Source organism: Dasypus novemcinctus, chromosome 14, assembly GCF_030445035.2.
Source record: "Dasypus novemcinctus isolate mDasNov1 chromosome 14, mDasNov1.1.hap2, whole genome shotgun sequence".
NCBI classification, from domain to species: Eukaryota; Metazoa; Chordata; class Mammalia; order Cingulata; family Dasypodidae; genus Dasypus; species Dasypus novemcinctus.
In genome coordinates this window covers 94,241,088-94,261,906 of record NC_080686.1, presented here as the reverse complement: position 1 = coordinate 94,261,906, position 20,819 = coordinate 94,241,088, and the positions used below count along the sequence as shown (strand labels likewise).

Here is a 20,819-nt window from a genome sequence, read left to right as displayed (position 1 = left end):
CAGTTGTTGTCAGAGATGGCTTGAGGTTTTTTCCCACCTCCTGTTAGAGTCTCTCCTTGTTCCACAGTCTTTCTGGAATTCCTTCAAAGCTTTAAGGGCACAGCACCCAGAGCTTAGGACAGTGAGAGGCTGGCGCTCTGATGGTAAGATAACATTTGGATCTTGGTTCTCTATTTCCCAGCAACTCCAGTAGTAGTTTGGGTGAGATGTATAATTTTTGCAGAAATGGCAAACCAATACTTAAAATGACCCTGGACCCTGATTCACTGGTTAGTCCAAATATGCGATGCAAATTTCTCCTCCAGCCACAAACAAGTGAGGACAGACAGGGTGACGAAATCAGGGAAGGCGGGGTTGCTGGGTGCTAGTTCCAGTGGGCAAGAATCAAGACAATCCAAGTACAAGAGTGAGGTGACACTTTTCCTGATTTTGTCTTTTACTGAGGTTTCTCCACAGTAGCCCTTTTGACCAAGAACCAAAGCTTTTTTCCTGGAAATAGAGGGATGAAGAATGGGAATGCCTGTGTGTTTGTGTGTATGTAAGAGTTATGCATTTGAAGCAGGCCTTGATAATTACTGTGCTTATAATTGCGTATAATGGGATTAGTGCACAGAATATCAGTGGTGGAGAAAAGCAGCAGATGAGACCACACTGATAGTTGATGACCTTGGAAGACCTGCTTGGACTTTATCCCATAAGCAGAGGAAAGACCCTTGACCCTTAAAGTGAGGGAGTGACATGGTCTCATTTGGGCTTTTGAAAGGTAACTCTGGAGATGGTTGACTTTCTCCGGTTTGGCTCTGGAACTGGGGGAAGGAAACTTGTTGGAGATATTTTTGTAAGACTCCAGGCAAGGGATGCAAAGCACCTGGAATAGAGCAGTGACTAAAATAGAAAGCCCCAAAGCCAAAATCCTTAGAGTCTCCTAAGAGGTAATCTATGACATAGAAAATTTAATTAAATCAAACATTTATCATTACAGTAAACTTATAAATTAATAATGCCCCAAGAAGTGAGGAAAGGATTCCACTTTATTAAAGACACTGTTGTTGCTAGATGTGATGATGACAAATGTTCCCTGAGAGAGAACTTTTGTGCCATAAGTTGACTTCAGAGGAAACAAGCTGAGTGAGTGGGGTGAATCAGGAGTCCTAGCTATTTCCTGGTTCTTGCAGTGATTAGATACGTGGCTTTGGATGATTGACAATTTCTCAGAGCCTCCGTGGCCTCTTCTATAAAATGGCCATAGCAAGATCCTGACTTTAGGGTAGTGTTTTGAAAACTCAAAAAGATAACATGTGTGTTAGCACCATAGGGATATTGTTTTCCTCTTTGCAATTTTATATGTGCTGTAACTCATGTCTACTTGCTCTTATGGGGCCCACAGCCTTGATGCCCTCTATTATTGACACTATCAGCTTCTGTCCCTTCTGGCCTCCTAACCCACATACATGTATGCTGGGCTAGTCTTCCAGCCTTCCTAACAATTTTAAAGAACATTGCATTAGAATTTTTAATTTTATTATGAATTAAATGTGTTTTCCCCCCAAGGAGGAATTTTAAAACATGTATAGAGCAATGTGCACTTTACAAAACATTTCCATATCTATTATCTCATTTAATCCATGTATTAATCTCTAAATAAGGTATCGATATCCCCATTTTGGAGAAGACTGATGCTCATAGAGACCAAGTAACATAACTAACAACATTCAGCTTATAAGTGGCAATGCCAAAATTTGAGCCTAGGGCCTCATCCATCAAATCCCATGATTTTCTCACAACAGCATACTGCATCTTTTTTTTTTTTCCTTTTTTTAAAATTTTATTGATTCATAGTAATAAAGCATAAATCCATCCAAAGAGTACAATCAATGGTATTTGGTGTAATCACATTTGTGCATTCATCACCCCAATCACTTCCAGAGCACTTCGATTATTCCAATAATAATAAACAAAAACAAACAAAAAAAATTCATCACATCTCAATCTCTCTATGCCTCACCTGGCATGCATAGCTGCCATTCCTTTTCCTTCTCTTAAGGATATTTGTATTTATATTTTATAAAAATAGCCTTATATATGCAATATCAGTCATATTCGTGTTTTACATGAGTTTTTACTACCTTACACAGTCCCATGTTAGTTTGTTTTTTTTTCAAATATTTTTTATCCCTTCCCCCTTGCAGTTTGCTTGCTGTCTGCCCTATATGTCCATTCGCTATGCATTCTTTCTGTGTGTCTGTATTTATTTTATTTATTTCCCTCCTCCTCCCTTGGGCTTGCTTGTTGTCTGCTCTCTGTGTCCATTTGCTGGGTGCTCTTCTGTGTTTTTACTTGTCTCCCTTTTTGTTGCGTCACCTTGCTGAGTTGGCTCTCTGTGGTGCCCGCAGGCTGGATGCCACTCTGCGGTACACACACGAGCCTACTTTCACAAGGAGGCCCCAGGACACAAACCCAGGGCCTCCCATCTGGTAGACGGGGGCCCAACTAACTGAGCCACAGCCACTTCCCCCCGTATTAGTTTTTAGCTTATACATGACATAAGACATAAGACTTTCCTTTTCAACCACTGTCATACCCATACAATAGAACTGTTTAGTATAAACACCATGATATGCTTTAACCACTTCTATTCATTTCCAAAGATTTACAAACAAACTTTTTTAACAATTTTGCACAGATTAACCCTCAGCTTTCCATTTTCTACCCTCCTATTTCTGGTGACCTATATTCTAATTACTAACTCCATGAGTTTACAAGGTATATTTAGTTCGTAATAGCGCAATTATACAGTATTTCTCCTTTTGTGTCTGACTTGCTTCACTCAACATAATACCTCCAGGTTCATCCATGTTTTCATATGCTTCACGACTTCATTTCTTCTTACTGCTGCATAGTATTCCTTCGTGGGTATACACCACAATTAGTTTATCCATTCATCAGTTGATAGACACCAGGGTTGTTTCCAACTTTTGGCAACAGTGAATAATGCCACTATGAATATCGGTGTGCAGATGTCTGTTCGTGTCTCTGCTCTCAGTTCTTCCGGGTATATACCTAGCAATGGTATTGCCAGGCCCATGGCAAGTCTATATTCAACTTCCTTAGGAACTGCCAAATAGTCCTCCACAGTGGTTGTACCATTCTACATTCTCATCAACAGTGAATAAGCATTCCTCTCTCTCCACATCCTCTAAATTAGGGATCTTTTTAATAGAAGCTTGCAATTAGGGCTGAGTTTAGACACTGGAAAAGCTGACTCAGTGAAGTTACAGAAACCCATTCCTCTCCCATGACTTCTGTTCTATTCTGGTCAAGTAATCATTGTCAGGGTGCATCAAACTCCTACTATGTGCCAGGCACTGAGATAGGTGCTTTACATGTATTAGTTCATATAAGTTCTTATAACAATCCTGGGAAGTAGGCAGGGGTGATAGACAAAATGTTTTAACAGCTATTTTGGTCACAGCACTGACTCATCAGAATAGTCAGAATGGGTATTGACCTTGAACAGCCAGACTTGCTGTACCAGTGCATCTTAGCTCAATGGGACTTCTAGAAGTAGACTCCTATTAGGTCCTGCTTTACCAATGAGAAAATTAGGGCTTAGAGAGTTCAAGTTCATACAACTAGCCAATGGCAAATGATGTTGCCTATCTGGAACCAGCTGACTCCCAAACCATTGATCTTAAACACATGGTATACTGCCTACCAGCTCCAGATTTGTGCATTTCCGTCTGATGCCTGAAATCTGTCATTAATAATCAAAGGATCAAAGCATAGCTTTAAGAGACTCCACGTGAAACCCTAATAAATTACCAGAACTGACATGGAGAGAAGGTGGAAAGCAATATAAATATCCAAGAATAACAAGTTAATAAACCATAACCAAAAACCTCATAATAAATTCATTTCATCAGAAATACTTGGTTTTAGAAACATGATATTCGCTACATAAATGGCAAAAAAAGATTGAATGTAACTTTATTTCTAATGAAACATTTAAAACCATCCAATGCATATCTGTTCATAAGTTAATTAAAATTGGCTTAGATAATAGTTCCATTACATAGACTGAAAAGTGGCTCCACAAGGCATGCGTCTGTTTCAGGGAGACTTGATGGTGGAGAGACACCAAAGTTGACAGTGGGCTCTCTCTCTGTTAAATGCAATATCTTTATTTAATGATCCACAGAGGAATTCCTTGAAGAATCTTGATGAAAATAGCAGAGCCTGGTCTTTTCAGTGCCACTGCTAAAACGTCTTGGGAATGACTCCAGAATGCCAAGTATGAGTTGACTTGTTCCCAGCAGTTAATTAGAGCAAAGGTCTTAATCCTCGTGGCAGTGTACCCTGCCGAGCAATATGGGAGTTTTCTTGCTTTCCTCCACTTGAGGCGAAAATGCCCAAGCTCCCTGCACGCCTTTCAGCTTCTCTCCCTTCCTCCCTCCTTTATCTTTCACTTTCTTGCACTTTCTCACTTGCTTTTCGCTTCTGATCTATCACTTTCATTCCTTTTCTTCCTCATTCCCTCCCTCCCTTCTTTCCTTCCTTCCTCTTTCTTTCATTTCCTTTTTCTCTCTTTTCCTCTCCCTTCGTTCCTTCCTCCCTCCCTTCATCCCTTTTTCCCTTCCTCCTTCCTTCATTTCTTTCTTCTATTGTTTCTCTTTTTCTTCCCCCTAAATCCCCCATTCTCAGCTTGCATAAAAAATCATTAAAATATAACATTCACAATGATACAGTAATGAGAGTCTCCTTCAGTACATGAGCAAGGATGTTTTTTGCAAGATTATTTATAATGGTGAAAATGGAATGCATCTGGTAATAATGGTTGATAAAGCTGATATTATTTGAACGGTCACCATGTTCCAGGCACTATACTAAATGATCTTCCTGACTTACATCACTTAATTCTAACAACAATGCCACAATGAAACTCTTATGTCTCTACTTTTCAGATGAGGAAATGGAAGCTCTGATAGGATAAAGAGCTTATTAGCCATGGAACACAGCTTGTAAGTGGCAGAGCAAATGCTCTGAACCATGCTTATATGACTCCCGAAATACCCAAAGGTAGGGCAGTGGTTCTATAAAGTCTGGTAGATTTATAAAATAAGGAAATGGGTGGCCATTTAAGCCTCATGGTTTCGAATAAGAAAATGCTCGTAAGTTTAAAGAAGTATACATAATAAAGTATATATACACAATATATTTAGGGCAACCTTGGTGTTAAATATATATATATATATATATAAATAGAAAAGGCAAAAGACATAGAATTCAATGTGATAGAAAATGTGATTTTAATTCTCTTCTGTACTTCTTTCTGTATTTTCAGGTTTTCAGAAATTAACATGTATTACACATATCAAGAGAAAAACATGTTATTTTATTTAAATAAAAATAATAAAGAAGCTTTAACAGGTGAGGAAGAGCAGGGAAGGTGTTCTTCCCTCCCCTCAGGCAATGGTAATCTGCAAAAGCACAGAGTTAGAAGCTCTGGAGATGGCTTTGGACAGCCGTCCACAAGTAGCAAACCCAGGGAGGAGCAAGCATTCTGGAGGAAGCAGTATGTTGGTGCCCCAGGGTGAGAGTTGCATGGGACAATTCTAATTGGGGAGGGGTCTGGGGTCTTTGGGGATTTGTGAGTAGAGAAGACTAGCAGGACCAGCGCTGTCTGTGCCTTTTAAATGCCGTGGGCCTCACCCTCGACGGAGTTGTCCGTGAGTCCATGTGTATTTTCACCATAAATGTGATATTTCTTTTATGAGTTCATGTAACATAATGGATATAGCTTAGGCAATTCCATTATAATTAGGAAATTGCTTAGAAATCAGGAGAACTCAGTTCACGTTCTACTTCCAAGAATCTTAAAAATCTCTAAGTGGACATCAAAGTTATATCAAAATTACGCTTCTTTTTATTGATAGAAAATGAAAACATTAAATAATTTATATGACAGATTGAGATGAGAATGATCTATTATTAGAAATATATACTCATAATGTGATTTTTAAAAATAGATTGTGTTAACTTATTTAATAAGGCATGCAAAGTTGGAGGATCACACAATCAACCTACTCAGTCAGAATCTGTGTGGGCAGCTCCCCAGGGGATCTGGGTGTACACCAATGTTTGAGAAGTGCTGGTCTAGAGAATTTACAGATTTCCTGCCTCTGTGGCCAGATGTGGCCTCCAAGGGCTGCTGAGTGGTCCCAGCTGTAGGGTTACAGACCTGCCAGGCAGCTCAGTTTAACCTTGAACAGGCAAAACAGAGGGCACCTCAGAAAAGGAAAAGGCATTATACACTAAGAGGCACTGTGAGGAAAGAGGAGGGGATTAAAGGGGCTAACGAAGCCCCAGGAGGTGCTACCCCCTCCCTCCCCACGAGTGCACACAACTGCCCGAAGCTCCCCACAGTCCTGAGTGCTGCTTTGGGCTGAAATTGCTCTGAAACAATCCAAGCTATTCCCATCTCCTGAGTTGGCCAAGGTTAGGGGACACCTGGCTCAGCGAGGAGATGCTGACGTGGGAGCAAAGCTGCCGTGATTCAACCCTCGCTGTTCTTCTCGTGTTCAGGGTGCCAAGGGGAGGCAAGTTGTCAGCATCCAGGACATCTTCAAGAATACCACATGCCAGTGGCTGGGCTGGAACATTCCTCTCACTTTCTCTCACTAGGTCCCCCCTATTTTTGAACAGGAATGTACTTTAGGTTTTCTCACTACCTGTCCACTCCTAATAGCAGGAATTTAGTGCTGAAAGGGGTGCAAGCAGCTCAGAGGTAGCCAAAGCACAACCTGCTGTGAGTCTGGCATAGTAAGTGCTGTTCTGGGTTCCATGTTTACATCCCTAGATGACCTTGGGGGAGTGACTCCACTTCTCTCAGCTCCAGCTTCCTTAGCTGTGAAATGGGAATAAATGATCACAACATAGGCTTCATGAATACAGGAACAGAAATTGTCTTCCCTAATTGACTCACTGCTTATATGTGCAGAGGTGCTCAATGGATACATGATTGAATGAATGAATGAATTAATGAACAATGAATGAATGCATGAATGAACTCTAAATATGGCATCTGGTGGCTGTGAGGATGAGATGAGATTATGAAGTCAAAAGGCCTGCTACAGAGGATATCATAAGTTGATCTCAATTCTCTCATCTGTAAAACGGACATTTATGATACATATAGGTACCTACCTCTCAGAATCTATGGGGGCATTAAGAGGTGACCCCAATTAGGGAAGCACTTTGTGACATCTCAACTTTCATGCTAGGATAAGTCATGGTGGCTATCGGACTTTTTAAGAAGCAAGTGATCCCCATGACAGGAAGGCACTCTGACACTTAAGTCCAATATAGATTATAGAATGGATCGGTGGTGTTGAAGGTGAAGTCAGGCTTACCTCCCATCGCTGGCAGTCCCCACTCCCACAGTGACCCCTGAAACACATAAATCTCAACAAAACACATGAACTCTGGAAATCTACAGTAGGGAGCCCATTGTAAGTCCCTGACTCTAGAGCCAAATTAGTAGAGACAGTCGTTCACCTGTTGGGATGAGCCAACTCAGACCCTGATGGTCCATGAACTCCAGAGCACAGCTTCTTTTGAACCCAAGTGCAAGGTAAGGTACTGGAAAGAGCCCATTGGGTTTAGGGTCACACACCTGGAGTGAAATTTCAGCCACTGTATCACTGTGTTACCTAGAACAAGGTGATTCTTGTGCCTCAGTTTCCTTGCTTGTAAGCTGGTACTGGTAATGATATACAGGATTATTGGGAGGAGAGGATTTGACACCTATACGCCATGCCTCATACGAGGAACATAGTTGACTTTCCCGAATGAATTCTCTTCCCTTTCCTTTTCCCCAAAATATTCAGTGGTTCCATTTTCTTCCAGGAAGCTGGAGATCAATCACTCAATTCTTACTATAGAATAAATCAGTTCATGATTTGGGGACCAGTTTGTGCCCGATGATAAATTAAATGTGTTGGTTGAACCGATTTTGAGGTATATAGAGTGAACACAGGCTCAGTTTTTGCAAAAAAGGATAGAGTGATCAATTCATAATTTTTTATTGGTCTGATTCCACCAAGTATAACTGAGAAAATGAAGAGTAGCAACTATTTTTGAATGTTCAGTAGTACCAAGCTAAGTGTCTTGCATACATGATTTTACCAAACCATCCTAACAACCCTGCAAAAGGACCAATTCTCTTCCCCATTACACCTGGGAAACTGGGATTCAGAGGTTAATGCCACCAGCCCAGCCCAAGATCCACAGCTGGTAAGTGGAGAAAGCCGACTCCAGACCAGGCCCACTTTGATGCAGGCCTACACTGTCACTGCCTCTTAGAGGTCTTGAAACTGGTTTATTTAACATTGAAAAGAAGACAGCATTCCCATTTTACAGAGCAGAGAATACATGTAATTTGCTCCACCATACTCTGCCAATAAATGGTAAAACCAGCATTGGAACTCCAGTCTGTGACCACAAATAAGAGGAGTTTGTCCTCCCACAGTACCAAACTGCTACCCTGCTGAAGCTGCTCTCTTTATATACTTGTTTAACTATATGAGGAGTCTGATTTGCAGATCATTAGTGACTAACAGATTATGCTTCTTGTCATTTGTTCAGCAATCCCTATAGATTGGTTAATTGGCTTTTAAAAAAAACATTTGAAGAATTGAAATTGAAAGAAAAATTCCAAGGTTCTCCATCTTTTCTCATATGAGTGTAACATTCCTCTTTAATAGTTCAATTAAAAGCAATAATGTCATATCTTTTTTGCTCGTTAATCTTGCATTATATGTTCCCAGCTTAGTGTGGAGCTGCCAAAAAAAGAAAAAATTGCTTTAAGTAGATTCTTTGTGAAAAAGAAGTCTTAAATGGAAGTCTACCATGAAAAATGGATGAGAGTGGAGCTGCTCTGTTTGATGGGAGAAGGTATGGAGGGTTGCCCCTCCCTCAAAGCAGGTTCAAAGGCACCTCTTAAGTTCCCCTGGGAATCTTAGATGCATCTTGTGACATCCACAAGGCTGTTGAGCAAGAAAGTCATTGACCTTTGTGCATTAATTAAATAAGTACTTTTGAGCACTAACTGTAGGAATAAGGGTAGTGTCCCTGCCTTCAGGAAGCCCAGTTTAAGAAGAAAGAGAAAATGCAGATGATTATAAGGCAGATGATGTAGAGTCATTTTCTCTGTACTTGCAGCTGGTGAGGAACAGCAAAGCATTCCCAAGTCTCTGCTCTGAAGGAATTGAGCAGAATATGTAGCTCAGACTAGAATTCCCTCCATTTTAGCTTCATGAATGCTCAAAGGGCTCTCACGAGAACTGGTGTGTTTATGGCTCTGGTCAATCACAGGGTAGCCTTTCCAGATGGCTTCAATATCTATAAATTATTAATCACTTTTACATAGTTCCAACTCTATGTTTTACTTACATCAAATCCCAGACATAGCAAAAAATAAAGACATTTTCAGTCCTTTTGTTATGATTTTTGTTTTGTGAAGAAAAAAATCTAAATGTCTTTCCATTAAGATGCCCAGTGCATTCCCTGTATAATATTAATTATCTAATGACAGTAGTGCCTTGTGCTGTTTAGTAATCCCTCACAATTGTTGGCAAAGCAGTTTAACATCCATTATCTCCTTTAGGACTCACAGCAGATCTGTCAGTGAAGCAATCACTTGAAGCCTTCTTTTACAACCATAGAAACGCAGGGTCAAATTAAACTGTTTGCCAGGATCATAGGCAGTACATATATTGCAAAGCTCATGGGCCTTAAAGACACAACAGCCTCAATTTAGGCCTAGAATTCTGCTTCCTAACTCTGTGGCCCAAGGAAAACCCTTTTGCTTTCCTGGCTGCAGTTCTTCATATAGGACAGGCAACCAAGTAGTCTTTAGTAGATGCCAGGCACCATTCTGAACTTTCTACATATGTTTGGCAATGCTATTATTATTTCCATTTCATAGATGCAGAATTGAGGTATACAGAGGTTAAGTAACTTGCCCAAGTCACTCAGCCTGTAACTGAGAGAACAAGATGCAAGTTCAAGGAGTCTAGCACTAGAGTCCATGATATCAATCCTTATATTAAGTGACTCTCAGGAGTTAAACATGTAAACTGGGACTGGTGATTGTACTAGACAGGATAGTCCTGATTACGCTGAAGTAACAAACATTCTTCCCCCTTTCCAAATCTCAGTGGCTTTAAACAGTGAAGAATTATTTTTCACTTACATATCATGTTCATTATAGGTAGAGTGGGAGGTGGTCAGCATGTTAGTATACATCATCTACATTCAAAGACTCTGGTTAAGGAAGACAACACCACCAAGTTTCCTGGATTGATGGTGGATGCAAAAATGAATGAATGAATGAGAATATAATTGATCAACCACTAGCTCTTAAAGCTCTTTCTCAGAAGTGACACATATCACTTCTCACATTTCATCAGCCAAAACTAATATGGAACATTCAGGAAAGTGCTATCTTTTTTAAGTGGTTGGATATTATAGTACAGGAAATAGTTGGTGACAAGCACAAATGACCACTCCCAAGAACCTACCTCACAGAGACTTTTTGGCAGGTGCATCAGAAACTGAAATGCTCCTCTCATGTACTGAGTTTTCTTTCTCCCCTCACCTTGTTAAGTTTTTTTTCAAATTTCTCCTATTGTTTTCATTGTCAATGGATATAGGATACCATATCCATTCTAACCTAAAAGTTAGTGTTTAAAAAATGGCCCAGAAACTAGGAACTTCACCAGGTCAACAATTGCCTTTAGGTACAAGCATTTTTTCTAATGGCTGGCGCTTGCCTTTTCTAATACCTAATTTCTTTCAATATTTCTACTGTCCATCCACATCTACTGTACTTCCCTGTTTAAAAAAATGTTGCTATTTCTTACAATCTGTTTGAAACAGAGAGATTCATTTTAGTGATGGAATTTCTCATCCAATTCTTCTTTTAAAAAGGAGGGAAGGTGTCATGATTTTAAGTCTACTGTATGCAAAGTTTGATGCTGCAGGTTGTGAGAGATACTGGAATCAGACAAGACTATTAACTTGCAAGGAGCTTATACTTTTTATCAGTGGGAACTCAAACATAAATAGTGAGTGTGTGTACCCATCACCCAGGCATCCAGCAAACAATAAACATTCACTGAGTCCCAACTAAGTGCCAGGCAGAGAGCAGTGTTTAGAAGGAACGTGAGAATGAGCTATGTAAAGCCTCTGTCCTTCAGTTTACAATCTAGTAGGCAAGACAGAGGATGATAAAGTAACACCATAATCACTGTTCATCCAGAATACAGTGGGAGCCCTGGGAAAGTGCCTAATCCACCCTGGGAGACCAGGAAAAAGTTCAAATGGGAGGTTTACCCAAGGTTAACCCTAAAAAAATGAATAAGAGCTTTTCAGTTGAACAAGGGAATGGATATTCCAGGCTAAAGGAGCTTCTCGGGCCCAAAGTAGAAAGAAGAGAGCAGGGTCCAGGCAATGGCTTGTATTTTGGATGACTGGGTCAAAACGTTTGCATGAGAAATGAGAGTGGTAACTAAAGCATGGAACAGATCACGAAGGACTTTGTGTGCCACCCTAGGAATTTTAGATTGTGTCTTACAGGCCAGTGGTATCTGAATATTCTGATTCCCCCATCTTTATTTTTTTTTAAATATGTGAAGATATGATATCTAATAATCTATAAATGTGCTTTATTATCTACTGTATTAATGATAGTCATACATTTACAACATGTGCTATAAAACATATACAAAATGTAGATTTTAATAGTGCAATCAATAATGTTTTTAATTCAATTAAAATATGAAAACCTTTTTGCCTTCCTCATTTTTTAGTGAGAACAGTGGGTTGAAACGTAATTGAATCTTTAAACAAATATCTTAATGGTTGTCACAAAGTAATGTAAAGGTCTAGTTCTAAATTCAGGTTATTTCTATGCTTTGCTTTAATGGCTCTCAGAGGTAGATATAAACTGTAAATGAAGGTAGGTCCTGGGGGAAAACTTGTATTCTTGGCAGTGTTTTCTAAGTCTTGGCATTAATCCATTATTCCAAAGTTTTGTATAAATCTGGTTAGTAAAATTTCTTCTTCCTTGAGGTCGGTCAGCTATTCTTACAAACTCATTGAAAGGCAATGCGTTTTTATATTTTTGACAAATGGATTCAAAATCCACTGCAACTCTTCATTTAGAAAATTTTTAAACAGTTTAGGAAATGCACAGCTCTGAGAAATTTTCATAGATGTTATAATTTATGTTTGACAAAAAATTCACATGAAGTTAGAAATATTTCTGACTTCTATATTCAAAATTCTGTGTTCAGAGCAGGAGTTTCTTCTGAAAAGCAGTTAAGGCATCATCTTTCGCTTAGGAAACAATTAATCCTATAGAGTTTTGGGTTTTTTTTTTCCAAAATATTTGCTAGAGGAATTACTAATGGCAAATAGTTATCATGGAAAGGTCAGCAAGTTTGGCACTCTTGTCTTTTGGTCAAAGGCAAATGAATAAATCATCTATAGGTTTGACAACTCTTTTAAACATTTTGAATTAAAATAACCATGGGAACTCATGTGACAATAAAGATTTTCTAGTTATTCTCTTTACTACTTCAAAATATTATATTGTCTTATTTGATTGTTTGTGTCTATAAAGTTATCTACATAAATGAGACCATCTAAAATTGTTTGTAATACTCTGAAAGCAAAGAAAAGAGTAGCTGTGTGCAGGGTAACTCTCCAGTGGTGGAAACCTACCTCTTTTCTCAAGATGTCCCCTCCGTACTTACAGTTCAGACAGCTGATATGGATTCTGTGAGGTCACTAAGGTCAATCCATATATCAAATTTTGGTGCAGATTTCTAAGTTAAAAACCAAACACTGAATGGAAGTTCTAGTATTTTCTTCCTGCCTCCCAGTGGATAATCCAGGTCATCCCTGGAATGAGAGCACTCTACTTTGGAGATTACTGTTCTAAGGAGTAGGAGTCAGGAAAGCGTTTTAGACAAGGGAGCAATGGGGTGACGTGGTCACATTTGTGAGTATAAGGACCTTCCAGGAGCCACATAGAGCATAGGCTGGAAGGAGGTCAGGCTGAGGCAGGTGCCCAGATGCAGCATGAGGGAGACCCTAGTGTTGGCAAGAGGAACGGAGAGAAGGAACAGAATAAAGAATACTCAGGTTGGAAATAGTGTGCAATGAAATTCAGAATTTATAAGATATCCCAGGTTATGCATGATTGGGTAGAAAAAGATGCTGGTAACATTCCCAGAGATACATAGGATGACCAAATTTTTGAAGAATGATAAGGGCCCTTAAAAGTTCAGATACAAAGCCAGGGAAGTTCAGTGGAAGAAGAGATTCCTCCCAGTTACTAGGGAATCCAAGAAGGCTTCATAGAGGAAGTAGCATTTGAATGGACACTAATTTGAACTTATGAAGTAGGCAAGATCAGGTCGGCCTGCAGGGGCCAAGGATGTCAGATCTGGCCTTACACATTTGTTTCTCCACTCACCTATGTCCACAGGTATGTGCGGTCAAGGACGAAGCATGATGTGGACATGCGAATCGGAATCCACTCGGGCTCAGTACTGTGTGGTGTGTTGGGCCTGCGGAAGTGGCAGTTTGATGTCTGGTCTTGGGATGTGGACATTGCCAACAAGCTCGAATCTGGAGGAATCCCTGGGTAAGCCAAAGCAACACCTTTTTCTTGCTTAGCACTGTGATTTGCTCATTTTGTGTCTGTGGTTTTCCCGTGTGAAGAATTCAGAGATACATATCCAATAATCAATTATTTGGGAGAAGACAGATCATTGAAACTTCATACAAATATCAGCCCCAAAATCTTGTGAAATGCCTCACAGGCAACAAGGATGATGAGGCATCTCTCAAGTATTCTGGTCCCCATTCATCCTATCATTGGTTCTCAGATCTGACTGCACATTAGTGTCACCAGAGGAACATTTGAACAATACTGGTGCCCAGCCTCCATGCCTGCTCAATTAAAGCAGAATCTGTGCTTTAGACACAGATGTGTGCTCATGCATGCACACACACACACATTCCTAAAACAATTCTAATTGGCAGCCAAGGTTGAAACCTGCTGACATTCTATATGATCTGGGACTGAACTCAGAAAATTCATTACCTCCCTCAACCTTACTTGAAAATTCAACCCTTGAAATTTGACTAGCAAGACCTATGGGCATAGAATCCTTAAAGGCACCAGTGGCCTAAAAAGGTTAATCGAACCATGAAAAACTGGTATTAAGATTCTTTTTTACAAATTTCTATGTTATAGATATGTTATCACAATAAAAGAAAAGTTAAAGATTCCGTTTAAATAGATTGGCCCTAGCAAGATCTCAGATATATGTCAGTTGGTGAATTGCACAGGTTTTCTGTAACCTCTCTGCCTGAGAGATGATAGATGGATGGAAAGGAGGGAGGATAGAAGGGAGGGAAGGAAGGAAGAAAGAAAAGAGGAGGGAGAGGGAAGATGGGAGGGACTTGCATGAAGCACATTGTAAACTGTGCAGTAATGTTCCTTTGTCAGTTCCATTCTTGCGAGGGCCTTTCACCTCCTCATTGCCTGAGGTGTGTCATAATGGCTTGTCGTGCAAGTTTAAAACTAAGGTAGGACTGGCATGCCTCCCTTTTGTGTCTTATATCTTTAAATTGTTTGAGATTTTCCTAAAAGTAGATACCTGCTGATTTCAAACAAACCAGAATGCTGATCCATCTATGTTTCTAGGCCTGTGTCTTAAAAGTAGAGGCAAATGGGGACTTACCACTATATGTAGAGACTGCCCAGGCCTACCATAGAAAAAGCTTCAAATGGGTGCAAGCTACTGCTTTGATGCCTGGAACCCAGCTTAGAAATGTTCTTAACCATATTAAGAAACAGAAGGTTCTCAACATGGCCATGTACGTTATCCTGGAAAAATCTCACCTCAGAATCAACTAATAAAAGGACACATCCCACTTGCTTAGAACTCTGGGGGATGATAGAGACTAGAGAAGGACTCCACAAATACTGAATCAAAGAAAAAGAAAATCAGGTGGGAGATGTTTTCCCAGGCCCACTAGCCTGGACCCCTGCACTTGTTCCCTTACAGTTTGGGAATCACACAGAGGCATCATGGCCCAGGAACCTGCTTCCATGGCTGCAGACTATAGAACCACTCACAACAGCAAGATAGAACCCCATTCATATCTAGGCACAGGGAAATAAATCCACAGAGACCCAGGGCACAATACAAGCTGCTGAGGAGTGCCACAAACAAAAGGGACCCCAGAAGAAAAAAAAAATCAGAGACTGTGGCAAAACTGTTGGCAATAGGTGTGCTCACTCAATTCAGTCTGTTTGATGGGCCACCTAAATGCAAAATGGACCTTCCTGAATTGTCCCCATCTGGGTCCCCAGGGCAGGATATCCTAATGGGGAAGAAACTGGAGGCAGAAAAGCATCACACAAAAAAGTTTCTGGAACCGAGCTGCTGTAAGATAGGATGGGTCCCAGAACTGAAAAGTGTGAGGAAAAGTGGGCACTGAGTGAGGGAGAGAATTCAGACAAATCATAGGAGCTGGGGAAAAAATCCTGCACACAAACAAATAGAAGAGATCAAGATTCCCAGAGCAGGAAGCTTTCTCCTATAAGTGAAACAACTGCACAAAAAGTACAATGTTAAAAATTATACCATATATCCAAGGCAAGAAACATATGAAGAAGAGTGGAGAAAATCTGAGCAGTGGAACACAGACTACTCAAAAGGCCCAGAATAAGTTGGATCAAGCATCAAAGAATAGCCTTAACACAAAGCCATTCAACAATAAAACCCTAGACAAGAGGGAGGAACTGATCTTCAGAGTTAACACATCAAAATAGTCAGATATAAAAGTAACTAAACTAGAGCTGGTGTAACTATACTAATATTGGACAAAATAAACTTTCAGTCAAAAAGCTGTTACAAGAAACAAAGAAGGATAATATATATTAATAAAAGGGTCAATCTACTAAAAAAATAACAATCATAAATATTTATGTACCTAACATGGTGTCCCAAAATACATGAGGCCAACACTGGCAAAACTGAAGGGAGAAATAGACACCTATACAATAATAGTTAGAGACTTTAATACACCACTCTCATCAATAGAGAGAACATCTAGATAGAAGATCAATAAGGAAACAGAGAACTTGAAAAATATGATAAATGAATTAGACCTAACAGACATAGACAGAAAATTTCATCCCAAAACAGAAGGATATACATTCTTCTCAAGTACACATCAGTTGTTCTCCAGGATAGACTACATGTAACAAAACAAGTCTCAATAAGTTTTTTTAAGTTGCTATATATAGAGCATCTTTATGACCCTAATGGAATCAAGCTGGAAACCAATAACATGTGGAGAACTGAAAAATCTCAAATTTCTGTAAGTTAAATAACACACTGTTAATTAGTGTGCCAAAGAAGAAATTAAAAGGAAAATCAGTAAATATCTTGAGACAAATGAAAGCAAGAACAAAACATATCAAAACTTATGGGAGGCAGTGAAGGCAGTGCTGAGAGGGAAATTTATAGCCCTAAATGCTTCTGTTAAAAAAGATGAAAGAGCTAAAAGTCAAAGACCTAACTGCACACTTGGAGGAATTAGAAAAAAGTACAGAAGACTAAACCCAAAGCAAGTACAAGGAAAGAAATAAAAATTAGAGCAGAGAAAAATGAAATAAAGAATTAAGAACAATAGAGAGGATTAACAAAACCAAAATTTGGTTCTTTGGAAAGATCAATAAAATTGACAAACCGTTAGATAGATTGACAAAGGAAAAAAAAGGGAGAAGATGCAAATAATTAAAAGCAGAAATGAGAGGGGAGACATTACCACTGACAAAAAGAAGTAAAAAGGATTATAAGAATATACTATGAACAACTGTATGTCAACAATTTGGACAACCTAGATGAAATGGAAAAATTCCTAGAAACACACAGATAATGTACACTGACTCTAGAGGAAATAGAATATCTCAACAAAGCAGTTATAAGCAAGGAGATTAAATGAGTCATCAAAAACCTCCCAGCAGGGAAGCAGATTTGGCTCAACTGATAGAGCATCCACCTACCACATGGGAGGTCCAGGGTTCAAACCCAGGGCCTCCTGGCCCATGTGGTGAGCTGGCCCATGCACAGTGCTGATGTGTGCAAGGAGTGCTGTGCCACATAGGGGTGTCCCCCATGCAGGAGAGCCCCACGCAAAAGGAGTGTGCTCCTCAAGGAGAGCCATCCTGCACGAAAAAGCACAACCTGCTCAGGAGCAGTGCTGCACACACAGAGAGCTGACACAGCAAGATGACACAACAAAAAGAGACACAGATTCCTGATGCCGCTGACAAGAATACAAGCAGACACAGAAGAATATACAGCAAATGGACACAGACAGCAGACAATAGGGTGGGGGGGAAGGGGAGAGAAATAAATAAAAAATAAATCTTTAAAAAAAACCTCCCAACAAAGAAAAGCGCAGGAAACTATAGCTTCACAGTTGAATTCTACCAAACATTGCAAGAATAATTCATACTAATACTGCTCAAAGTCTTTGCAAAAAATTGAGCTTGAAGGAATACTATTTAGCACATTCTGCAAGGACACCACCACCTTAATACCAAAGCCATTAAAGATACTACAAGAGGGAAACGGACTTTGGCCCAGTGGCTAGGGCGTCCGTCTACCACATGGGAGGTCCGCGGTTCAAGCCCCGGGCCTCCTTGACCCGTGTGGAGCTGGCCCATGCACAGTGCTGATGCGCGCAAGGAGTGCCCTGCCACACAGGGGTGTCCCCCGCGTGGGGGAGCCCCACGCGCAAGGAGTGCACCCATAAGGAGAGCCGCCCAGCGCGAAGGAGGGAGCAGCCTGCCGAGGAATGGCGCCGCCCACACTTCCCGTGCCGCTGACGACAACAGAAGCGGACAAAGAAACAAGACGCAGCAAAAAGACACAGAAAACAGACAACCAGGGGAGGGGAGGGGAATTAAATAAAAAAAAAAAAAAAAGATACTACAAGAAAAGAAAATTACAGATCAGTTTCTCTTATAAATATACATGCAAAAATCCTGAACAAAATACTTGCTATTCGAATTAAACAGCACATTAAAAGAATTATACACCATGATGAAGTGGTTTTATCCCAGGGTTCAAGAGCAGTTCAACATAAGAAAATCAATCAATATATCACATTAACAAAATGAAGGGGAAAAAATACATGATCTCAATTGATAGAGAAAAGGCAATTGACAAAATCCAGCATCCTTTCTTGACAAAAACACTTTGAAAACGAGGAACATGATAAAGGGCACATATGAAAAACCCAAAGCTAACATCATGCTCAAGGATAAAAGACTGAAAGCTTGCCCTCTAAGATCTTGAACAAGACAAGGATGTCCACTGTCACCACTGTTACTCAACATTGTGCTGGAAGGTCTAGCCAGAGCAGTTAGTCAGGAAAAAGAAATAAAAAGCATTCAGATTAGAAAAGAAGAAGTAAAGTTTGCGCTATTCACAGATGACATGATCCTATATATAGAAGGTACCAAAAATTTACAACAAAGATAGTAGAGCTAATAAATGAATGCAGCAAAGTGGAGGGTGCAAGATCAACTCAAAATATCAGTACTGTTTCTATACACTAGTAATGAGCAATCTGAGAAGGAAAGGAAGAAAAAAATTCCATTTACAATAGCAACTTAAAAAATCAAATACCCAGAAACAAATTTAGCCAAGGATACAAAGAATTTATACATGGAAAACTATAAAACTTCTCTAAAAGAAAGCAGATCTAAATAAATGGAAGGCCATCCCATGTGTATGGATTGGAAGATAAATACTGTTAAGATATCAATTCTATCCAAAGTGATTTACAGATTCAAACCAATCCTGATCACAATTCCAAAGTAGCCTACTTTGCGGAAATGGAAAAGTCAATTATCAAATTTATTTGGAAGGGTAAGGGGTCCCGAATAGCCAAAAACATCTTGAAAAAGAAGAACAAAGTTACAGGACTCACATTTCCAGGCTTTAAATCTGGAAAAGCCACAGTGGTCAAAACTGCATGGTACTGGAACAAGGATGGACATAGCCCAGGTGTCCCAGGTGACGCTGATGCTGCTGGCCTCCAGACCAAACTATGAGAACCACTGTTTTTGAGCTTTCGTTTAATGAGATGCAGCCCATGCTCAGTAAATACTTACTGTGACTATGGCTGTAGTAGTTATGATACGATGCAGCTGTGGGGTCTTAGAAAGACTCTTGAGTAGAAATCCTTGTCTCAATCCAGCACTGCCACTTATACTGGCATGACTTTGGGTCAGTTATTTGCTCATTGTCTCTGGACCAGTTTCACCATCTGCAAAATGAGAAACAATTATGACTTCCATTTAGGGTTGTTGGAAAGAGGGAATTATGTGAGATAATGCATCAAGTCAAGCACACAGCAATACCTCTGGCTACAAGATAACATTCATGCCAAATAAATGTTACACAACTGTTAGATCTTGTTTACTGTCATCATTATTATTATCTCCTGACATTTATAAAGACTATAAAATGTCAGTTTACCTGACATTCCATATATGAGGATATTGCCTGAGAACTTACTAATTTCCTTAGAGGTAAGTGTAAACACGAGAAACTCATCTGCAAATGCCTTACTCCAAAGCTCAAGTTAGTAGCAAGAATGAAAAAGAACATCTAGAATCTGTTTCTATTGAAACATTAAAGTGTATATTGATTATAACTTCACCAGAAGTGTCAGTAATAAGTGAAGGCATGAAAGCTTTCACTGCTGAAAACATAATATTGATTTAGTATGTGCAAATATTGGTCCCTCTGCACTAACAGCAGAATAATAAAATATAAAATCCAGAGAAAATGCCAAACTAAGTTGATATTTAACTTAATTATTTTAAAAGGAAGAGGTTTTCAGGAGTATCATTTGGCCTGGAATGAAAAAACAGCCTTCTAACACCAAGCTCTGAGCTTGAGCTGAGAAAGGCTCAGACATTCATTTCATGGAACATCAAGTGACTGAGTTACTCGCTCAGATCCATGCTACTGACTTCCATATATACTAAGAAAATTCATCCTGAGAATATTTTGAACTTACTAAGCACATTTCTCAAGAGAGCTCAAATACCTTTCACATGCTTTTATTTTTAATATCTTGCCCTTGAAATCAGTGACAAAGATATTTATTTGGAAAACGAGAGGAACATGCCTTAAATGATATGAAAAGCATCGTTTGTAGTCTCTGTTTCTTTACATATCCTTTGTCATGGGTTATTCTCTTCATAAGCAGAAATTTAGCAGGATGGGTTAGAGGGTGAAAGCAGGAGGCAGAAGTAGTACTAAAAGCACAATGCATTACAAATACCACTCTGTGGAAAAAAAAAAACAAACAACCTTCAATATTTCCTTGGATGTATTGTTTCACAAAAGCCAGAAAGTACTGAGCATCTACTTTATTCATTCAAAGGAGTGTGAAGTCAACCTAAGGAAATGTCTTTTAGTCTGAATCTAGGAGTAGGAAATTCATATAGAAAACAAGGAATATGCATACTAGGCAAAGGAACTGGCTTGTTCTAAGATAAGTAGACATTAAATCCATTGAATTTGGAGAAACACCAATTACTTGAATAACCAGAGAGAGGAGAGAGTGGAGGAGTATCAGAAAATGAGCTTTGGAATTTCAAGGCACAGATAGTGGAGGATTTGAAGACCAGGTTTGGAAGTTAG

General features: G+C 39.6%; 1 protein-coding gene across 5 annotated transcripts in view; it reads left to right on the top strand.

Annotated features, from left to right (window-relative positions):
- The window catches only part of ADCY8 (adenylate cyclase 8), a 284,440-nt gene that overhangs the window by 146,387 nt on the left and 117,234 nt on the right, over positions 1–20,819 (top strand). For all 5 annotated transcript variants that reach the window (XM_058276038.1, XM_058276042.2, XM_058276041.2 and 2 more), the window contains exon 6: positions 13,556–13,714. In XM_058276038.1, the coding sequence (XP_058132021.1) occupies positions 13,556–13,714 (159 nt within the window). The remainder of the gene's footprint in view (positions 1–13,555; positions 13,715–20,819) is intronic.